General features: G+C 27.9%; 1 protein-coding gene across 2 annotated transcripts in view; it reads right to left on the minus strand.

Annotated features, from left to right (window-relative positions):
- Positions 1-846: 846 nt before the first annotated feature.
- Positions 847-23,353, minus strand: part of LOC107456488 (homeodomain-interacting protein kinase 3) — a 58,420-nt gene continuing 35,913 nt past the window's right edge. The window contains exons 12-24 of one of the 2 annotated variants that reach the window (XM_087153154.1): positions 22,980-23,133; positions 21,915-22,134; positions 21,742-21,833; positions 19,794-19,859; positions 19,539-19,715; positions 18,086-18,306; positions 16,501-16,680; positions 15,146-15,277; positions 11,889-12,013; positions 10,299-10,479; positions 8,898-9,243; positions 4,434-4,567; positions 847-4,355 (exon numbers count right to left, since the gene is read on the minus strand). In XM_087153154.1, the coding sequence (XP_087009280.1) occupies positions 3,944-4,355; positions 4,434-4,567; positions 8,898-9,243; positions 10,299-10,479; positions 11,889-12,013; positions 15,146-15,277; positions 16,501-16,680; positions 18,086-18,306; positions 19,539-19,715; positions 19,794-19,859; positions 21,742-21,833; positions 21,915-22,134; positions 22,980-23,133 (2,440 nt within the window). In that variant the 3' untranslated portion in view covers positions 847-3,943. Of the gene's footprint in view, positions 4,356-4,433; positions 4,568-8,897; positions 9,244-10,298; positions 10,480-11,879; positions 12,014-15,145; positions 15,278-16,500; positions 16,681-18,085; positions 18,307-19,538; positions 19,716-19,793; positions 19,860-21,741; positions 21,834-21,914; positions 22,135-22,979; positions 23,134-23,353 lie in introns of both variants that reach the window. The other variant, XM_087153153.1, reaches the window with a different exon arrangement.

Raw genomic sequence — 23,353 nt, forward strand, 5'->3', positions numbered from 1 at the left:
AAAAAAAAACGAAAAGCTCAAATCTACTCAAAGAGAGATACCAACTTCTTCTGATAAAATTAATCAGTTTTAAAGCAATTTTTCATAAAACAAAAAACATTTATTAGTCATTCCATGTGTAAGACTAATAAATAAATTTATTTTCTACACATAAATGAGTTAGAGTTCTTATATTTAAATTTAGTCAAGAGAGTTTCAAAATACAATTAATGTTATAGGTTGGGAACTAAAATTGTTTGAATAGAAATTTGTTCATTAGGTTAACATGGAGTACACGAATGTAATATATTTTTGAATCTTAAAACTATGAGTATGTATTTGTTTTTTTGGTTTTTAAATTTACAATACTATTTAAAAAAATTTTTTAATGCAAAACTAGTTGTTCAATACCAATACATTTTTAAAATATAGTAAAAGCTCAACTATCTGAAATGCAGGGAAATACGAACATTCTGGATATGTGAAAATTTCACATATTCGAGCAGCCAAAATCTTAATTTTATAAGTTAATTATTTTTTGGGGAAAAAGACAGTGCCTCAATAAATAAAATTAAATCATCACAATTGCTGCTTATAAAAAATTAATATATAAAATAAAAAAGCAACTTTTACATTTATCGATAAAAATTATTAAAGATAAATTAAAAAAAATTTTCAAAACTGAAAGAAAAACAAATGCAGGAGAGAAACATAAAATAAGAATAATTCGTAACTTTTTGCTCTTACTTAAGGTTGAAAAACTAGGTTTTTAATTTTTTCATTTTTACTAAAAATAGTGCTCACAATAGAGAGAAAGAGAAAATTTTTTTTCTTCCTGAATGCCTGTTTTTAGATAGTAGATAGAGATAGAAAGTAGATAGAAAGAAAAGATAAATAGTAGATAGAAAGATAAATAAAAGACTAACAGTTGAAAAATAAATAAAACTGAAATAGCAAAATTAAAAAAAAAATCACAATAAAATTTTTTAAAATTTTCCAAAATTTGGTTCCTTGGATATTGGGTTTTTTACTGTAACTAGCTACTTAATTTTATTACTTCTGGTAACTAATAACATTACTGTGGCTAGGTATTTTAATGAAGTTAATTACATTATTATATGCTGAATAAACAGTTTATTTTCTGATAAAACATTATTTTATAGTGTCATTAGTTTATGTATGGTAGTTTAGTATATAATCATATTGTATTAGTTAATATATAGTCATTTTAGTTTAAGGTAAGATTTTTGAAGAAATTAGAAACATGTTTTACTTATATAGTCGAAGTACAAAAATTTAAATATAAGAACTCTAAAGTGAATCATATCACAATTCTTAACAAGTCACTGTGCATGAAAAATATTTTAAAATAAAATTTGTTGCATAAATAAAATGAAAGTTTAAATAAATATAACGAAGAGTTATTAAATTAAATTATGCGTTTAAATAGAATATTTTAAAATTAAAATTAATCATCAATTAAGAAGTGAAAATTTTGAAAATAATTATTAACTTTTAAGTATTATTTTTACATGGTGCTTTATAAAAATAAAAAAATAATTCATATTAGTTGGCATCCCCAGTAAATTATAACCGCTGACATTGATAGAAAAGTAGAAGAGAATTATGTCAAATTTAGCTTCATAATATAAAATCTAAACATTAAAAAATAACACAAAAGAATTAAAATCAATACTAAATTGTACAATAACAAAAAGTATAACAATGTTAAATCAAGAATAATCTAAAAATAAAATTGAGTTACGTCACTTTAATTGAACTGAGATAAAATTTGAAATACAAATATACATCAATAATTAAATTTTGAAATTAGAGATGAACTTATATTTTAGTAAATATTATAATCGAAATCTTTTATAATTGAGATAAAAAAGGAGTAATTAAATATTTTTTCAAATTAAGAAAATTTAAACATATCTTACTCAAAGAAAAAATAATAAATAAAAAGAAAAGATAACTTTGAATTTTAAGTAGAAAAACTAAGGATATTTATGAATTCTAATCAGAAAAACTAAGGATACTTATTTTCCTTTAGGATTTCCCAAATTACTAGTAAAAACAAACTAGAAATCAGTATTTTGTATTTTACTTTAGTTTAGCTAATAATATTGACATCAAAACATGAAATGTAATTTCATTGATATAACATACAATTAAGGGGGGAAAAAACGTCATTTTAAAAATTTAAGTTTATCAACTACTAAAAAATTATTGTTTTAAATTAACTGCTATATTACAGAAATTAACAAAATTACAAGAAATAAGAATCGATATAAAATAAATATTAACTGATAGAAGTCAAATATTACTCCTCTTAGTGAAAATATTTTAAACATCAGAAGTAATGAGGAAAAAAATAATTTTATTCCCTTCCAAAATTAGAAAATGCATTGTGGATCTACTTGGAATTGAGCGCATTTGTATACTTTTTACAAATTTCAATGGTGGTGTTTAATCTCATTCTACGTAGTTGGCACCTAAAAAACTAGTATAAGCACATATACAAGGCTACAGATATAAAAGAAATTGAATATTTACATGTAGTGAAATGTGGTTTTCAATTTGACATAACTGAGATTTAAATTTTTAATACATAATTAGATAATGATATGCATTTACATAGAACAATAAAATTTTTAAATGACAAACAGTGTTAATACATATTAATGCTTATAATTAATATACAATATGATACAATTAATTAATAAAAATTTATTTAAACATGGCCACTAAATGTAGCACGAAATTCCTAGTAAACCGTAATTAAAACAAACGTGAAAATTTTAAGCTAATTCTAAGAAATAAAAGTAACTTAGTGAAAGATAGAAAAGATTTAATTTAAAAATAGTAAAATGAAATGTACAAAACTACGTTTATTTTTTGCTTTTTAAATAAGCATTAATTTTAAAGTAAATTGGGCAATTTTTTATAAACTGCACAAATTGAAATACATATGTTGCTATGCTAAGATAAAAACGCTCAATAGAGAATTGGTTAAGTACAAAGAAAAAAAATTAAAGACATTTTATATAACATTTAAATGAGCTTAACATGAAAATTTTTGAATATTAATTTAAATAAATTTAAACACAAATATTAAGTTAGAAATAACACAACCGATCACAAACCACACTAAAACTTTGAATCAACAGAAATCATATACAATATTAACAAAGAAATTTTGACTAAAAATAAGTAAATAACAAATGAAGCATGAATTAACACGTATGAAAGTTAAAACTTTTCTTGAAAACCACCTAAAAAATCATTTAGCCAAAATATGCACATATAGTTTAAAGGCATATAAACCAAGCCTTTTTCACATCTATAAGTAGACTAACATGACCATAGAAGTTGACCATTAAAATGGCCATAAGGTGTGTAAAAGTGAGTTATTAAAATCACACAGGTGAATTAAGGACATTGCAAAATGGTAAAAATTCCACACCGCACAAAACATTCCTTTTGTACACTATAAAAATAAAAGAAATCTAGTTTTGCAGTCCTTCAAAATCATAGCTATTTACAAAGGACTGATCGGTATTAAAAGTACACACATTTATATATATATACACGTTATTTACATATGTTTTCATGCAAGCTAATAAACCACACGTCAATCAATAAACAACAAGTGGAACAAACAATGTTGAATTAAAACTAAATATTACAATATGTTTGCTGCACTATGCCCGATTCACTAAAAAATATTATGAGGAAAAAGTAACACCCGATTCATCGAAAATCCAAACCAACATAAGTCACAAACATCACAATTTAGCTACATTATTTGGTCATAAATTCTACTGTGCTGTTTAATAACACAACTGGCACTTTTCCCATCAAGTTAAAAACTCTAAGATAGTCATGACCGTTGCTCTTGTAACCTTCAAAATAGTATATCCGTACAAAATCTTGAACAAGGAGTTCTTATTTGTACTGTTCATTCAGGAAACATTTGATATAAAGGATTATAGGAAGGTTTTGCTGGGCTCAAGGGGTTGAGGCTGTAACTGAAATGCGGGGCAAGGGCCGGAGCACTCGAAAAAGGGGCGATGGATACAGCCGAAGAGGGCAAGACAGCCGCAGCCGGGTTAGAAGATGGTTGAAGGTGCGCTGGAAGGGGGTGGGTTGCACTGTGACCTGCTGTGTATGGAACTGCCGCGGCTATAGAAGAGCGGCTGGAAGTGTGATGATGATGGGCGGGAGGCGGGACTGGCAAAGATGTAGTAGAAAAAGAAGCAGACGATATCTGGCCAGGAGTCAAGACGTACTTTTGAGGTTGGCTAGCTCCAGACAAATATGCTTGATGAGACAAGTTTGAAGTGACATAAACAGCAGGACGACAATAATCTCTGCGAAAATAAGAGAAAGGTATAAGATGCTGGAACAAGGCACTATCAAGTATTTCTAAGTACAAAATTAAGATTCACCTGTATAAATCAGCCTGCGTAGTGAGATACAAAGGCTGACCAATATGTTGTAATGGAGAAAGATGAGCTGATGTAACACTAGGACCATGTCGGCCACCTCTACTACTAATGTTGCAGGGCAAAACAATAGTTTTCTGAAAAGTTCAAAAACATATTCAGGGTATCTGCTACATTTTAGATTTTCAAATTCATGACTTTTCATGATTTTCCATGACTAATTCCAAGAATTTTTCATGACTTAATGAAGTTACTATTTTCTCCGACAAAAACGCAACAATGCATTTAAAAAAGCATTATAATAACATAATAAAAGGCATAACCAAAACTATACTCTGCATCTTCATATTTATAGATTTTAAATTTAAAAAACAGAGTAAAGAAAGAATTGAAACAATAAAATAGCTAGAAAAAAATGCAAAAGCAAATAATTTTTTTTCTGTAGAATTATATTCTAAAGATACTTTTCTTGTTCATCTGAAAGGAAAGAAATACTCCTAATTTTTCTGTTCTCATTTAGGAATTAAAAAAAATTTGCAATGACTGGTTTGCCTCAACTAGAATTTTAAATTGATAAAATTAAATAAAATAAATAATAAGAATTTTTAAATAACAGAAGAGTTTAAAAGATAATTCGATCTAGAAATTATGTTTTTTCTTTCATTTTTTGAAAGAACACCATAATTTTTAAAGAACATGATAAAATCATTTTATATTCTAATAAAATATGCCTGAGTGATGATTTTGTTAGGAATTCAGATGTTTGGAACAGGATGAAATTGGGGGGGGGGGATTCCATTTTAAAAATTAGATTTTTCGGAGACCAGTGGTGCAAGTGGCAAAACATGGTTTTGGAGCATCTTTCGAGCAACACAAAAGCAATTTTGGAGCAGCGAAACAAAGATTTGGAGCATATTTAATAAAAAGAATTAAAACAAGAGTTTTCAACTTTGTTCATTAATGGCATATCTTATTTTTTTCACTTTTTAAAGGTCCCTGCATAAACAAATTAAGTTTCTTTTTGGTAGCTTCCAATTCTGTTAAATATTCTGCTATGCTCGACTTAGCCTCAGATAAGAGGATCTGTCCACTTTCTATAATCGACATGTCTTTATTATTTAACCCATCTTTAATATTTTTTTTCAGCTGTGGCTAAGAGATCTTGAGAAGCCTTCAATTTTTTTAGCAAATCAATTTCAGCAACTTTCAATCTGCTTTCCTCAGTTTCAGTGTTTTCACATTCTTTTTTCACAACCTCTAATCAAGCAGAATAATTTTTAAATGCTGCACGAGTTCCTTTAATCATATCTTTGTCAACTTTAAAGTTATTTAAATCCCCAGTGACACAACTTGTCTCAAATCATTAACACTATGCAAATTTAAACTTGCCCTATTGTCAAGTAGCTTTTTATTCACACATATGAACAAACCTAAAACCTCTCTAGTACTAAAACCTCTTTCAACATCGGCATTCCCATGTGGTATGCACAAAAGAGCTTTAAAAAGCTTTGTTATAAGAGAATATTTGATATTTCCCAAATTATATTTCTTCACAAAATAGTTTTTCCAAAACACATCAATTGGTGCATATTCATTTGAGTCACAAGAATAACCTTCTGGTTCTACACGTAACAGTAACAAACATGCCTCTTCAGGTTTTATAATGAATGGGGTTACTGTTGCCAGATATCTTATTACCTTAATAGAATTCCATTCTCATCACAGGATGCAACAATTTAAGATGGTATAGTAACCTATTTTCAAGAGGCAATGCTTTTAATAACTTTTTTGCATGTGCCATAGACCTGGCACCTAAATACATAGAATTTCTTACTGAAGAAGATAATGATGTCATCGTATTTGTGGTATCTAGTCCAACATCTATTAAATTTGAATTTTGCCAAACTTCTGCGTTTTCTACATCCAAAGATTTTAAGTCCTTTCCTGTCAAACTAAGAAAAGCAGAACTCTTTTAAAAAACGCCCTAACAATGCTTAAACTAGAGACACCATTTTATAATACAGCAAGTGAATCAATGGTGTCTCAGTTTGGAAAAAACATAAACATTTATTTAATATAGGTGAAATATTACTTAAAAAGGAGCTTTTGGCAAAAGCAATTTAAATAAATTCAATATTGAGTGGCTCATACTATTTTTAAAATTAATAATTACTTTATTTAATTCTGTAAAAGGTAATTTAAAACTCTAATTAATTTAACTAATATTTAACGTTATTGAGTATATTTTTCTTAAAATTTAAAAAAATGTTATTTATAATAGTATATTCAATAAAACATTAACAAGATTAATATTGATCATACGGAATTTATAAAAATATGTAAAGAATTAAGCAAACTTTAATAAATTTATATTACAAATGTAAATTAGTGAATGACCCCTAATTTTTTAAAAATTAAAATTGGTTACCAGTACAGTATTTCATTAATGAAATGATTAAAAAAAATAATTTTTAAATGCAAATTCAATGAGCATTGAAGCTATAATAAAATGCAATAAGTATAAAAAAAAATATTAGTAAAAAAAAGTAATAAATGTTTAAAAACAATATGCAATTAGTGGATGGTCCCTCAGAAAAAATTTACACTTAAGAAACTCAATTTTTATTTTTAATAAATTAAATGAATAAAAGGGAGATGGAAATTTTGAGGTTATGAAGCTTTTTGATTCTTGACTGCTCTGAGGATCAACATGAAAATATGTACTTAGTGAATGGTCCCCAAGTTAATTCCAAGATCATGAGTACTATTCTATAAATAGAATAGAGCAAGAAGGCCATAAGCTTGCCATTGACGAAGACGATGGCACATCAATAACAATAAAATTAAACAAGAGAAATAAAATTTTCGTTTGCTATTAAACTTTGGCAATGTTTAGTCGGTCCCCGAAAATTCCTGGGAAGTTTCGGTTCCATTTCAGAGAGTGGAAAATGAAACCTGAAATTGAGAATATCTTGTAAAATGAAGCAGAGTTGTACATGAGAGTGCAAGAATCCTTCCCACTAAATCCAGAGCAACCCTCCACCTGGCAGTAGCTTGGTTGCCGCAAAATTGTGACTTGGCAATACCCAGGGGAAAATATCCCTTTTAGCGCAGATGGGCGCAATTTAAGCCTACTACTTCAATTTGGAGCATATAGGCCCAGGTTTCCACAATTGGCGCAGTACTTGCAACACTGGAATACCAAAATCCATGACTTTCCATGATTTTTTTCAAAAAAACAGCAAAAATCATGACTTTTCATGACAAATTTTGTTCAATACTGAAATTCATGACTTTCCATGATTTTTCATGACTTTCCAGGTGCGCGGATACCCTGCATATTGGTACTTCTATTTGAAGGTATAGAATAGACATAGAATTGAACACTGACATAATGTATAAGTACTACTATTTATAGGCATAGCTCAAAATTCAATTAAAAACTGATATTATTTTATACTACCACTAAAGAGCACTGTGAAAGATCACGAGAAGTAAATTTTAAGGAAATTAGTTTAAGAATGTCTAGAAATATCTGCCAACATTGTAATCTTCATGATCGCTAAATCTGAATTCGCATTTTACTTGACAAAATGTTATTAAAGAACATTCTTACATAAAACTAAAGAATCTGTTATGAAATTTATAAAACATTTACAAATACACTAGTCAACTTTGTAAATGCTGTCATTTTGAAAACATCAAATACACTTTTTAAAAAAATCTCTTTTATTAATCTTGACAAAATTTTTTTTATCAATTACATAATTTTTTTTTAACACTGTGTAATACTTAATCCCAATTTCAAAACTTAATTTCTGAATAAATAAAAATAAGGAAAAATCTAAATGTCAGATTTAATTAAAAACAACTTGCTTTTAATGTTCATACACAGTAGACTTGCTGCTTTTAAAATTTTTTTGTCAAAGGTCTGCTCATAACATCCAATTTGAGTGATTTTATCAATTCACTTAGCATTTCACATTCAATTAACACTTAGAAAAAAAAATTCCTTCACTTTTCCAGACTGATTTTACGCTCTTTCCCTGATTTTTGTAATCAAAAATTTGTGCCATTGATCAATTTTTCAATTAAAACTTGTTCTTATATATATAAATTTTATGTAAGAAAAAACACTTTTACAAACTATTAGAATTGTAATAATTAAAAAAAAAAAAAAAAAAAAAAAAAAAAAAAAAAAAAAAAAAAGGACAATTTTTTTTTATAAAAAAAAATCTTGAACATAAATGCTGCTTAAACATATATTAAAGTCATTTCCCTTAGCTTTTTGGTCATTTTAATTTAATCCCTTGACTTATCCAGATTGATTAAACTCCCAGACTTTTGTGTCCATCCAGATTTTAAGAATTTATAAAGTTCAGCAGATTAATCAACTCAAACATATTAATGAAAACAGTCTGTATTCTAACAATAAAAGTAATTTAATATAATGAAAAGAAAATTCACCTCTTTGTTTCGTAATGGTGAACTGCTACACTTTATGAGCTTTTCACCTTCTAAATTCTGAACTTGTTGCTTAGAATAGTATTGATATGAATCTTTCTCAACACCACTAGAAGCATGTCGAGTAGAAGCTAAATTGCTTGATGATCGGCTAGATGTCACTAAAATGCTATCCGACTGAGGATTCGATGATGAATGGGATTGCTGACAGCAATCATTATCAGCTAAAACTTCTTGCTTGGTTGGCAAAATCAAAGAATTTTGGCTACCAAATTGGGATCGTGCTTCAGCATTCCCTTGCGCTTGAACTTTTTCCAGTAATCTCTTTTTTTGGGAAATAGGTTGGCAACTGTAAGTCACAAAAGAAATTAGTTATGTATTTTAGCACAAAGAAAAATAAATATAATCATATCTTTTTAAAGAGCATGTTAACAAAACTAACTTTAATTATTTAAATTTCAATAAAAATTAATAAAACTAATTTCAATAAAAAATGAATTACTATATCTTGCTTGATTAGTAAATCTCCATGAACTTTACAACCATTCAACCTTTACACCAATAATTTTTTTCTATTGTTTAAAGTTCTTAATTTATAGACATAAAATCAATAAAATTCAAAAACATTTTCAAAGACTTTACATAATCATGATAAAATAGCTAGTTTGTGATAAATATTGCAGAGAAAATTGTAAAAATCATGAATTTTTTTTTTTTTTTTTGTAATTTAGAATGACAATTGATATGGTAAAGAAAATCTCTCTTAAAAATAAAGAAAATTAAGCACTTTTTACAAAGCCTGAATAAAAAAAATGCATCTTTAAGGGCTTTTAAAAAACATAAATAAAAAATAAGCATGCTTAAGCACTTTCTAAAAATGCTACGCACCCTGTATATATTATTTCAGATTCAGCATTATGTTAGACATTTAATCTTGACACACCAAATTGAAGCACTACAAAAATGGAGAAAACCTCCTTAGAGCTGAGCAGGCTAGGAAATCCTTTTTAAATGAATTATCTCGTAGGTGTTTCAAAAATAATTGACAATCTCGAAAAAAAAAATATAACAAAAATACAGTTGGCTGCATTTAGCTTTGGATATCCTTTTTTGCAGTAAATTTGTGAGGAATCTGAGGTGAAAGTTAAAGAATACCTTTGCACATCATGCAAATAGTTTTTCATTTAGCAGTGCCACTTGTTATAGAACTTTGAAATTATTTTTAAAATTAAGTACAGGTTAAGTAATTATTTTTTGAACCAGATTGATTTTTCAAATAATTTACAATTTTCGGGATACCAGGTATCAATTCAATTTGTGCTTAACAATGACAAAGAAGGGAAAAATAAATTATTTGCTGGAGGGCTTAAAAAAAGGAGGAGCGGGAATTGAAATATAACCTACGTTGATTTTTCCTTCTGTGGCTCAGGCTTGATTACTCGACCAATAACTGATGACGTGAAATGAGGAAGTGCTTGCAAAGGACTGTTGTAGCCTTCAGAATCAGAATCTCTCACAGTAACACAGCTAATAACATTTTTCCTGTGCAGCTGACCACCCCCATAGGACATCTTCCCATTTTGATCTATAATAAAAATCACAATTAATATTCAAATCGAAAACTGAATTAACTTGATTGAAACAGAGATAAAAATCACTCAACAGAAAAAACTGATAGTTTTAACAAATATTATTTTAAAGAGGTTAGTCTATAACTAGAAAGCAATAATTAGGATTCAATTATATATGTGGATAGGTTAGGCATGACCTAGAGAACTGAAACAGAAAAAATAACCAAATTTTAAATTTTTTTTTTGTTGTCCTAATTAAGTTACTAAGGATACTACAGAATTTTATTAAAATTATATTTAGAATTAAAAGATAAATTATCTTGGGAAAAAATTATAATACCAAGTTAATATTTTTAAATTAAGGCATTTTCAGGAAAATTCAAAAGTAAATGTATAATTGTAAATTATTTGGTTCTATTTCTAGTTGCAACACATTAATGGACTTCTTTTTAACTTTAAATTAATCAAAGTTCTCGTATCGTAATTTAAAAATTTTCAAGCAAGCACTGATTTCAAATATCCATACCACAGTATTCCTTGCAATTTCAAATGGTAGGTTTTAAGGACACAATCTATATTATATAAAACGCTAATACGTACGTATGTATCAATAAAACCAATGATATTTCTTTTCTCGCGCTGGCAACAGTTTTCATTTTTAATTGATTGGATTCGGCGCGCAAGAGCACGTAGTGAGCAACCAGATAACAATAACCAGAGTGAGCATTATCAGGTTGTTCAATTCAGATTCATGCACTAAAAACATGACAATATTTAATTTAAACTCAATTAGGAATTAATTATTGAAGTGAGAATGCTTTAAAAGGCCGCTGTTGAATTGATATTTTTCTACTGGGAGCTACCTAAAGGTCTAAAAAACGTTTAAGTGTTTGTATTGAATGCATTGAAATTTTTTATATTTCGCGTTTATTTATGCATTGAATTTTCAAGCTTTAAAATGCAGAATATTAGTGAAGTAATATTTGATAATTTATTTTGCTAATGTGTTTCTTATTTAGCTAATGTTTTGATTTTTTCACCATGTACAATCTAAATAGCTAATATACTTTTTTAAAAGCCAATAAGAACATTCTTCTACATAAGTACAATACTATGTCTTTGATGATAAAATACTATGTCTTTGATGATAATATATTATGTCTTTGTGCTAGAATATTGTGTTCATTGGCGAGCGAGCGCAGCGAGCCATGGTTCACGGCGTGAACCACATAGGATTGCGTAGCAATTCTCGGGGGTTGGCGAGCGTTAGCGAGCAGGGCGCGGAGACTCCTAGTATATAAACATTTCTTAAAGTTTCTCAGAGAGAAATCAGTTTGCAATTTTTCATATGGAAAAAAAAAGCTGATTTCGAAATAAAATTATTTTTTAAAAACTTAAAAATAATAATACAAACCATTTTCACCTTCTGGTGTTAAAACCAACACACTGTCACAGTTAGTTGTAGATGATACTTCTGCAGTATTAACATTTAGATGGTTGGAGTTCATTTTATTTGAATCACAAGCTTTACATTTCTTCGTATCACAACTACAAAGCAAAACATGAATTTTTATTTTTACATGAAATCCTAAACACAAATTAACACATTGTTTTGTGTTCTAGGATAAATTTATTATACAGCAATAAAAACTTGCAATTTTTAGCAGAATTACATTCATTCTGAATGAATTCCCAAATTAAAAGATGTCATATAGTGTGTGTTGATAAACATTAAACACAAATGGAATGCTTATTCGAAGAATAAGAAAACAATGTTGCAAACTGATTTTTAATCCTAATACACAGGGATGAGTTTTGTAGAAAACTAAATTTTTTTGCATGCATAGCACATGCGTGTTGATTGAATGTGGGGTTTAGTGGCACAAAGTAAAAAAAAAGGACATACTGCGCCAAGGCACATGCGTGTAGGAAGCATTTCTACACTATTATCAACATTTAATTAAAAAAAAAAATATCACTACAAGATTTTTATGTAACAATTGTGTGAATGTGAATCTTGATATCAGATTTTTAAATAGAGTGAATATGAATCTTAATGTGATATTTTAAATCACATGAATATGAATCCCAATGTGCAATTTTAAACCATGCAAATGCAGATTGATATATAATTTCAATTTAGGTCAACACGAATTACAATTTTAAATTGAGTTAATGTAGCTTTCAATAATATTTACAAAAGTCTAAAAATGGAATCTTTCGGGAATTCAAAAAAGCAGAACTCTTTGAAAAGGAGGAATTTTTTTCATAAAACTGAAAAAAAAAAGTAGAATTCCACCAAAAATTCTTTTTTTTATATAAAATAAATAAATTCCTCTATTAATGATAGAACTTATAAAGAAAATAAAGCTAAAACATAGGGGTAAATTATGGACTATTTTAGGGCTCCCAATATATTTAATGCTAAGAAAAAATGGAAAAGAGAGTCATTTGAAGCTAACTGGAGAATCATTTCTATTTAGGCAGCATAATAAATTTATTCAATAGTTGTCTTAATGAAAATATCAAAAGATCAAATAAAAAAATAATCCTTCTAATACACGATCCTACTAACAAAATAATAAGTTTATTACATTCTAAATTTATTTTAAAACCTGCAAAGTCTTAGGACTTTTTTTTAGAGTTATCAAAAGGAAGATAAGCCTGAAATTAAAAAAAGTAAACAAAAAACAAACCAATTTATGTTTAAGTACTCACAATTTATATATTAGCACATATTTAATAAATTAAATAATAATAGTAAATAAATAAAAGAGTTTATAACACATTGCAACTAATTCAGGTAAGTATATGCACACAGATTAAAACTTAAATACAACTAAAATAAACTTAACTCTTAAAAAACAAACTTTAGAAGGAAAAGAGGACCCCTTTGGGAGACCAGCTTCTCTTGCTTGAAACAATCTTTAGAAGGTTAAAACTTTGAAGCAATACAGTTTTAATAACTTTGAATAAAAGAGGTACAGTAGAGCGCCGATTATCCGAACTGCTTGGGACCGAACATGGTTCGGATAATTAAAAGTTTGGATAATTGGAAAGTTGTTTAAAATCTAGTGTAAATGATTATTATTTATGCACTAACTTCCCTTCACACCTTTTGTAGGCTTAGGACAGGCAGTACTATCTAAAGTAACTCTGTTTAGTATGTTTAATTTTTTTTTTTCAATTTTTAAAATTTCAAATTAATTTTTTTTTCATTTTGAATTATTTTTATCATACATATTTCAGTTTTTTATAATTTTTCTGTCAATTACTGATTTTACCACATTTTTTATTATTTTCCATTGTGAAAGAAATTCATCAAAGATTTCGTTTCAAAGAAGATGCATTTTTTTTTTTTAGCAGTCATATATCCCTTATTCTTTTTAAATAAATCAACTGAACTGGATCAACATCATTTTTGACGTTCTAGCCAATTCATTTTAATATCTAATGAATTGTGTGCAGTTCCGATTTTCATTCAAAATTTCAGCAACAATTTCATCATTTTCATCCAAAAGCTCAACTGGTTCAGAAACTTCAGTTTCGTTTGTTTTTCTGTTAATAATTTTATTCCAAGATTTAAGATTCCAAGCACTGTAAACACTAATAATTAACCATGAGTGACAATTACCCATTCCCCAACTATAGAATTCAGCACTTATCTATTCATTAACTCCTTCTGCATTCCAACCATTGTAGACTATCAAAATGAAGCTCGCATTCTTGGAAGATAATTTTCAGTTGTAAAGGGCTAAAGGGTTATGTAGGTTTAACTGTATCACAATACATGTATGTACGGCTACTACAAGAAAACTGCTAAAAAGGTTGTAAATTAAATATAGAAAAAATAAATCTTCTTAATTTAGAAAAATTGTCGATAGGTTAAAAAGTATTCTAAACTTTAAAAAAAAAAAGAAAAAGAATTCAGACATAGTTCGAATAATAAGGGTTCGGATAATCGGCGCTCTACTGTATATTCAAAGTTTGTTAATTTTGTGTCTGATTTAGTAGAATATCCTGAAAATCTAGATTAAAAGCTATTAAGAATGATAAAAATTAATTTAACCTTTTTTTCTTTCTAAGCATGACTTTTTAATCTAAACAAATATATGATCAATTACCTATACTACATCTGAATAAAGCTCAATAACATGAATGGAACACAAATAATGTCACAAAAGCAGACAAAACAGAAGAACATAATTTTGTCCTTTCTTCCTCAGTGTAAAAACACAAAGGCATATTCTCCAACATTAGCCATACAATCATCAGTAATACTTACATTTTAATATTCACTAAAACTATACATCGTCAACCACAAAACTGTCGACACACAACATACATCTAATTGTTATAACAAAACAACAAAAAATACATTTTAACAATAACATTTTTACATTATAAACAACTAAATATGAACACAATATCCAGGATCAAAAAATACAATATACAGTAAATATCAAAAGATACATAAAATGAAAAATTTCTAGAACATACTATAGTACATAATTAGTGCAAATGCTTTTTTTGGATGAAAAAAGAAAAAAAATTTAATGAGAAATATTTCAAAGTTAAACCAGAATTGCAGAAATTTACATTAGTTACCAAATATTGAAAATCAGAGGAATTAATAGTAAGACCTTTTTTCCGACAAGTAATAAAGACAATATTCAATACCTGATTGTTGAATCTATTTCTTCTTCAGAATCTGAACTGATGGTGATGACACTTACAACCGGACTAGGAGTATCGTGTATAACTATAGTTGGCCTCTGGTGAACCTTGTCCGATCTAGCTGGTACTCGATTTCTATAAAAAAATTTCATACAATCAAACACAGTTGTTTAAACATCAAGTGAATAGAAATTAATATAAATTTTTTGAATAATAAAATTTTTATAGATTTATAAATAACACTAAAAGGGAAAATAAAAAATAAACTAATTCAATAAAAGCATGAACCTTCTCCTCTTTGTGTATTTACAAACTCAAGTATATGAAATTAACTTCCACGTTCAGCTTAAACTTTTTATATTTATGTGAATTTTAAATTCTAAGTTTATAACAAATAAGAAAAAAGTATTAACTTAACGTTAGATAATTCTTTATCTTGAGATGGTTAAGAAAGGTAATAATTAATTTCTTCATTAAAAAAAGAATAATTACCCTAAGTTAATACAAAAAAGTGAAAAAGATAAATATGGTAATTAAGTTTTAATTCTTCTTGTCATTATATCAAAATCAGTCGATACTTAAACAAATTGCAAAATATTATGTGTATATATACGCATAAAAAAAAGGAAAACTTAAAACTTGCTGAAAATGTGCCGTGTTATATTTAATACAGAAAAATTAGAAAAACAAAAAAGCCTAATAATCAGGGCTAGGATGCTGTTGATAAATGTGTTTCGGTTGACCATATTTTTAAGGGGCATTATTCAAAATTCTGGGATATTTTTTTTATTATTTTTTATGAATTTCGAATAACAGTTATAATTTTAAGAGCAGTTTACTTGTGAACTAATAATTTTCTTTATAAATTATGTCAAATTTTGTGTTAAGTGTAAGTTTCTTTCTGAAATTTCAAATTAATTTTTGCAAACCATTCTAAATCTTTCGATTAACAGAACACAAAAAAAAAAAAAAAAAAAATTATAATACAATGGAATTCTGATGCTTTTCAAGATAGTAACTAAAGAATAATAAATACTAAAAAATTTTTTCAATCAGGTATTTATTTTTAAATTATATATTTAACTCTTTAATAAATTTATAAACATAAGTTACAATAATTAAAAAAAAAAAAAAAAAAGCTAATGTAATAATTTTTTAGATAGTTTTGATGGCATGTAAAGGCTGTCTTAGAATATTTTTTTAAAGAATTTTTTGTTCATCAACATACAATCCCTGCTTATAATACACAAAGAAAAAAAAAGGCAATGAGTAGATACACTTTCCAAAAAAATCCGGCCATTAAGAAAGTCAACAAGTAAATAAAATTGAATTCTCTTAGGCACTCCAATAAGACATACCTTTCATAAGATTTTGAAGAGTGTGTGACATCCCACTGACTGGCTGGTATGCAACAGTTTTGATTGGATTGTATATGATGTGAAGTCAGAGGACTTTCCCATTTGGGTGGAGAGCTCTCTTTAACCCTCTTTTTCACAGGAGACAATTGAGAGTTGCTCATATCCTTCTCCTTTCCAGGCCTAAAAAACAATATGTCTCATTCATTTATCAAGCACTAGAAAAATTTAGTAACTGGTCTGAAGGAGTAAGGTATTATTAGTCTGAACACATTTTCCGTTTATGTGCCACTATTAGCTTTTTGTTTTAATTAATGAAAAACTGAATTGATACGATACGTACAAAGAATACCCAATGTTTAAATTTATAATGAAATAAGCTTTTTTATGACAATGAAAGAAAAAACTGATCAATACCATTCGCTCATATCGATTGCTGATCTGGGGGACCGCTCGATCCGCATAACTGTTTGCTGCTTTTGCTTCGTGAGGCTACACTAATTGTTAAATGACTTATTTTGCATAAGTTTTTGATTTTCAATTACAATTTTCGTTTTAGTAACTGGGAGTTTTAGTTGGTTCTATTTTTCTCTTCGCTTTTTCTTTCACATGTTAACGATAGAAAAGGTTTTCCTCTAATTCGTTTGATTAGACATCAAATTCCAAGTGACGAGACTGCAAATGTATTTCTTGGGTGACACTGGTTCTAAACAATCCTATGTATCTTAGGCTCAGACCTCTAAAAGCAAGTCCAAATTCATCTCGTGTGAACTAGGGTAAAAATTGTAAATATAATTTTAATCTTTCTTACATAGTCTTGGAATGTAATTAAATGGGTGCTACTATAAAAAACATTTTTTTGTTTGTTTTTGTCTAATTAATGTAGTCCAGCGTTTTGTTTACAGGATTTTTTTATAAATTAATAGCTTACTGACACGAAAATGTAGTTTTCTTTGATAATAAAATTACAAGTAAGATATGTGATCTAATTGCGACAGTTTTATATTTTTGAACAAAGTAAGGTTCTTTTAATTAAATTATATTTTAATAATTTATTTGAGTTATTTTCAGCAGCTTAATCTCTTGATTTAAAGAAACTGATATTAGTATCTATTAACAAAATGCATTAGCAACTTTTCACGTTTGAATTGCACGCATTTATGTGCAGTTTTGAAAAGTTATTATGAAATTTATTGAACTGATTTAAAGTAAGATGGCATACATTCATTCATTGTATATTGAATAGTTATTTTAATAATTTTTTAATCTTTTAATCACCTATTTTATTTATAATTATTATTTGTAACAGATGCTTTAACTCAGCAAGAAATTGTTGATACCGTCAAATTTTGAGCACCTTATTTCATGCCTTTTAAAATTAAGAGCTTTCTCTCTTAAGTCGAATTTTGCTGGGGCGGCATATCTTCGTGAAATTAACGTAACACATGAAAAGAAAATGTTTCTTTTTCTTGAAAACTCATAAAGTCAAAAGACTTCTGGTGGTAAAGTGCATCAAAAACATGACAATTTGCTATTTATAAAATCTAAATATTTTTTTATCTTTAAAAATAACTATTGTATATCCTACCTTAGTTTTGTTTGGCGTTTTGTCGATGTACTGTTACTACTAGAGGATTTTGAGCCATTAGAAGAGTGATGCAATCTTGTTGGTATTAAATTACAGTGGGATGAATTAGAGGCTACAACACCCCATGCTTGCTGAACACTAGGTGCCAAGGCTTGAGGTAAAAGATGGTTTAAATGAGTCCGGTCTCTAAGATGTTCGTAGACAGCAGAGTCATGGAGTTCCTAAAATACAAAGATTTCTTCATAAATCATCAAAAATATATTAATATTTAATTAAAACAGAAAAATTTTATCATTTACAGTTTTGTGACTGCATATTGAACAGTTTCTATTCAGAAAGTCTAATATTCGCTGTTTAACTAAAATCCCTTTTACAACAGAGCAATCACAAGTCACATGTTTTAAATGTATAGATGGACGGGTCCCACTCTAAAAAAATTTAAAGACTGAATTTATTTTTTGACTAATTAACACATTCCAGTGTTGTTTATTAGAATTTACAGAAATTTATAGCTATCTGACATCAAAATGCACTTTTCCATGATAATGGCTCATATAGTATATCAATAATTTCTTTATTTCTTCTAAAAAAATAAACAATATTTTTCTTTACAGCAAACAAAACAAAAATAGTTAACATAGTATACTTTTTTACACTAATCACTGAGTAAAACAGTGATATAAACCACTGACTTTTTCGTAAAGCAATTAATTTTCCATTTCACCATTATCATTCATCTTAGCTTAATAGATTTCCTTTCTTAAAAAATAAATAATTGTAATTTAACTATAAAGAGACGGGAGAAAGCGTTAACTAAAACAGAATTTATATTCAACAATAGTAGAAAATTTATTTTCGCAAGTAAATGTTGAAATTCAACCAATAATATTCTTTCGTTGTGGAGTGACATTATTACCCGATTATTTAGCAATAAATATTAAAATAATAACGTTTTTGCTAAAATTTAATTTAAAAAACAATTGGGAAAGAGATATTGATGGAACTTAGTCCACTGATTTTTTAAGACTGATTTCAGTTTCCAGGACTAAAGAGTGGCACATCTTTGAAAAGCTTTTGCTAAGGAAAAAAAATAGCTAACGTTTCGGAGCACTAAACTTGAAGCAAAGCTGCATGCTTAAATTTTAAATTTCTTTTTGAAGAGTTATCTGGACTTAAACCCTTTAACTTAACAATTATCTTACGCTTACTTATCTCTGGATTTTAAGTCAAGGGGTTAAATATTAATGCTACTATGATATAAGGGTGTTTTTCAATAAAGAGATAATGTTTGCCTTGAATTAAAATTTAACTTGAATTAAAGATCTATTTTTATATTATATATATTATTCTAAATGGTCAATTAGTTCAAAAATTTAAAAAAGAATTATTTAATCATCAAAGAGCAGTAACAAAAGAGAGGATAAGAAAAGCTTTAAAAGACAATAATACATACAACTGGTATGACTGCTGGTTGATCTGACAATAGAGCTGCTCTTTCTAACACTAAAGAACGACTCCACGTTTCTGAGTCTGAGAGTAATGGTTGCTGAATCGCTCGTTGTGAAGGAAGTTGTTGCCATGATGGTACAAACATTTGTCGACTAGTAGGCCAACCAGACTGGATAGCATTCTACAAAAATAAATGGAAATTAAGCAAATAATACAAAATATCTCAAGACTTTTGAGATATAATTGTCAAACACTTTACCGTCAAAAGCATCTGGCGACCATTTTGTTCTACAACTGAAACAGGGACATACTGTTGTGCACCAACCTAGAATACAATCATGAAACATTAAGAGCTAAAACAGACCTATTTTAATACTTAATCATATTTAATTAAAAATGTTTCACAATTTTTCTTGAGAACTTTTTTAACCTTGACATACAAATTTAAGCAAATTGGATTGGAAACAAAATCACTTATTTTCATGTTATGCAATATGGAAATCAATCTAATGATGGGGTCTGTTATTTTGGACTAGGTACTAAGCATGTTTTCTTTATAAGGATTGTTATGAATGTTCTAAAGATTGTTTTAGCAACTGTCTAAATATTTTATAAAAAAAATCTTTATTTTTGAAACTGGTTACATAATTGACTAAAAAGGCACTTTGAACTAAGAAAGTATTGTTAAAGTTCAATTATGTAGATAAAATTTTCAGATATTGCTCACTGTTATTACTAAAGTAATGGCATACTTTAATGATGACAAATTAATGAACTACTTAATGACAAATTGAATAAACTATTTAACTAATACAAAACAAATAAAAAAAATTTGTTTCGTTATTTGACAAATTTTATTTAGAATTCAACTTCTAAGTGAATTTATTATAAGTAATCTTGCTTTTATAATTACAGCAATCGTTGATACAAATAACCAGATATCATTAATTTCCTTCAATTATCAAAACAAAATAAGCAGACCACATCAGTAAGATGCATAAAAAATGAAAATAACAAACTTTAACGTCAGACCAATAGGCACTCAAAGAAAAAGCAAACTGAATTTAAGATGGTTAGATGGCTTGGAAAAATATCTTGTACAGTAGACAAAAAACTTACAGGTGAAAGATTAGGTTGGGCTCAATGCCACGTTGTCGAGCTAATAAAGAAGATTATAACAATACTATGAAATCTTTTTAAAGTGTTACTGGTCCACAAGAAGTTTTAACACTGAAACATATGTTTTAAAGTTATAGTAACAACAACAGCATGATGAGGGCAATGTGGTTAGCATTGCATAGCGATAGTGTTTACATCTAAGATAAGCTGATACATATTGATCTGAAGCTGGGTGGTTTCAAGTTGCCATTGATGAAAGGACAAAATCCTAGTCTTTCACAACATCTCATGTGCCTTAACCAATGGGCAATTGAAGCTCAATGAAGTTCTTTTAGTTGCAAACATACTATAAGCTCAGTGCACATTAGTGGACTGACTCGCACATTTTGGGTTTGAAAGGCGAAAATTTTTTTTAATACATAAACGCACACACATATAAATATTTGTTCTATATATGTCTATTTTTTATAGATGCACTACAAAATTTCATTCCTCGATGCTTGCTTACTCGCAAAGTCTATTTTTCAGACATTTTTTAACAATCAAAATAAAGAACACTTTGTTTCCTTTATCAAAAAAATCATTATCTTTTAATCTTACATAGATCTTTTAAAAAAATTTATCATCATTTTTTATTTCTTCTTGCTGTTTTTTCAATATCTACATTTATTCCGTCTCAATAACGATGAAAGGATTGTTGAAAAGAAAAGAGCAGTAAAAGAAAACAAACTTCATGGAAAAATAAACTATGAACACTTATTAAGCTGAATATTAATAGTGTTTGAAAAAACCAGACAATAGTATTTAAACGTTCCCAAGGTTTAACGATTCTGGATATGGGACTTTCAACTGTATGCATATTATATATATACATTAGGGGGACCAGAATATAATGTTGTTTCGGAGCATTAAATATTCGTTAATCTTAAAGACCAATTAATTTTTTTCGATCCGGTATTGAAAGGTTGTTGCTAATGAGGGTGAATACATAATTGATTAAAAACAAAATCTTGGTAAGAAATATCAAATGCACAGAAACAACATTACTTTCCGGCCCCCCAAAATATATATACATAACATTTAATTACCTGTGTTAAAAGCGATGGTTGAATATGAAGAGCCTGTGGCTGAGCAGACTGTGCTACAACAGGTACTACATGCTTTGCTGGAGAATTTAAACCTAAAATATTATAAAATCGAAAATTAAATGTTTTACAAAAAGTATACACCACTTAAGCAAACAACAGAATGAAAGCATTACCTGGATAAGAAGGGCATAAAATGGAGGAAACGCAAAGAGACTGAGCTGCATGCTGGAAAGGATCTACACGAGCAGCTGCGGCCGCTGCTGCAGCAGCAGCATACTGGTTCGTTGCTACAGCTGCAACTCGAGGTTGACTTTGAGTTTGGGATATATTCACCCTTGCAGGGGCTGTTAATTGATGAGCTGGTTGATAGAAACTTGCTGACTGCAATTGATACTACAGAAAAAAAAGACATTTAAATAAATTGATAGAAAACAAAAGAACAAACTTACAGCTGAGAGCAATTGAAACTAAGAAAAAAAAACAATTAAATGAATAAATATCGAATATAGGAATTGATAACAATGAATGACACTATAAAAAATTATAATTTAATGGAGTTTCTATTTAGTTTGAGAAATAAAGTTCAATGACCTTGTTTCCAAGTAATTTGGCAAAATTTAAACATAATTTCGTACCATCATTTATCTCTACCTTGAAATTTTGTTCATACTATTTTATTACAAAATACTTCTTTTTAATCATTTATTGTATCAAATATTAGATCTAGAGAAAAACATGACATCGCTAAATTAACAGTTGCATTACAGTGAAATAAGAACAACTGTTTTATTTCACTGTAATGCAATTTTTTTTAAAGAAATAATTATATTATACGTTAAAAATCTTTACCTTGAATCTAAAAACCTGATATTTGTCACCAATAATTTTAAGATTGGTAATATTCTAGGCATGTCAGAGACTTTTTAATTAAATTTTTTTTCTTCCAGCAATCTTCTAATGGAAAATCAAATTATCAAATTTCCTGCCAATTTGAAGGTTTTCCTATGAACTGTAATATCCTTTTAAAAATAAACTTAAAATAGAATAAAATAAGCAAATTTTTTGCTGATCTTAACTGTAAAATATGAATAACGCAACTCGATAAAAAAAAACTTTTAAAACGTGAAATATATACAATAAAAATAGCAAGTAAAACTTATACAAAATTCATGTAATGTAGCTTCAATGAAATTTGATGTAAGAAATGAGATAAAAGAGTGAAGAACATAAAAAAATACCTGATTCTGAAGATTATTCAATGTATTATTGAATGCTAAAGCAACATTTGAAGTTGAAGACAAACTGTTCACGATGGATACTTGATTACCATTACTGTCAAATCCTGGACGAATTTTACGACACACATCCATCATGCTTCCAGATGCTTTTACACTAGAGAAAATTTCAAATAAATATTTATTTAAAACTAAGTCATAACTATTTAGTTTTTTTTGACATGTGTGTTAAGTCAGGTCGGTCAATCAATTTAAAATTCTTGCAAAGCTAGGAAAAAAAAAAAAAAAAAACTGAATTTTTGGGTAATAGCCAGAGATATTCTAATTTTAAGCAGAGTTTTGATTTCACCCAACCTGAGAAACTTAGATGGGTTTTT

This window comes from Parasteatoda tepidariorum, chromosome 10 (genome assembly GCF_982258835.1).
Source record: "Parasteatoda tepidariorum strain Cologne lab strain chromosome 10, Ptep-v5.0, whole genome shotgun sequence".
NCBI classification, from domain to species: domain Eukaryota; kingdom Metazoa; phylum Arthropoda; class Arachnida; order Araneae; family Theridiidae; genus Parasteatoda; species Parasteatoda tepidariorum.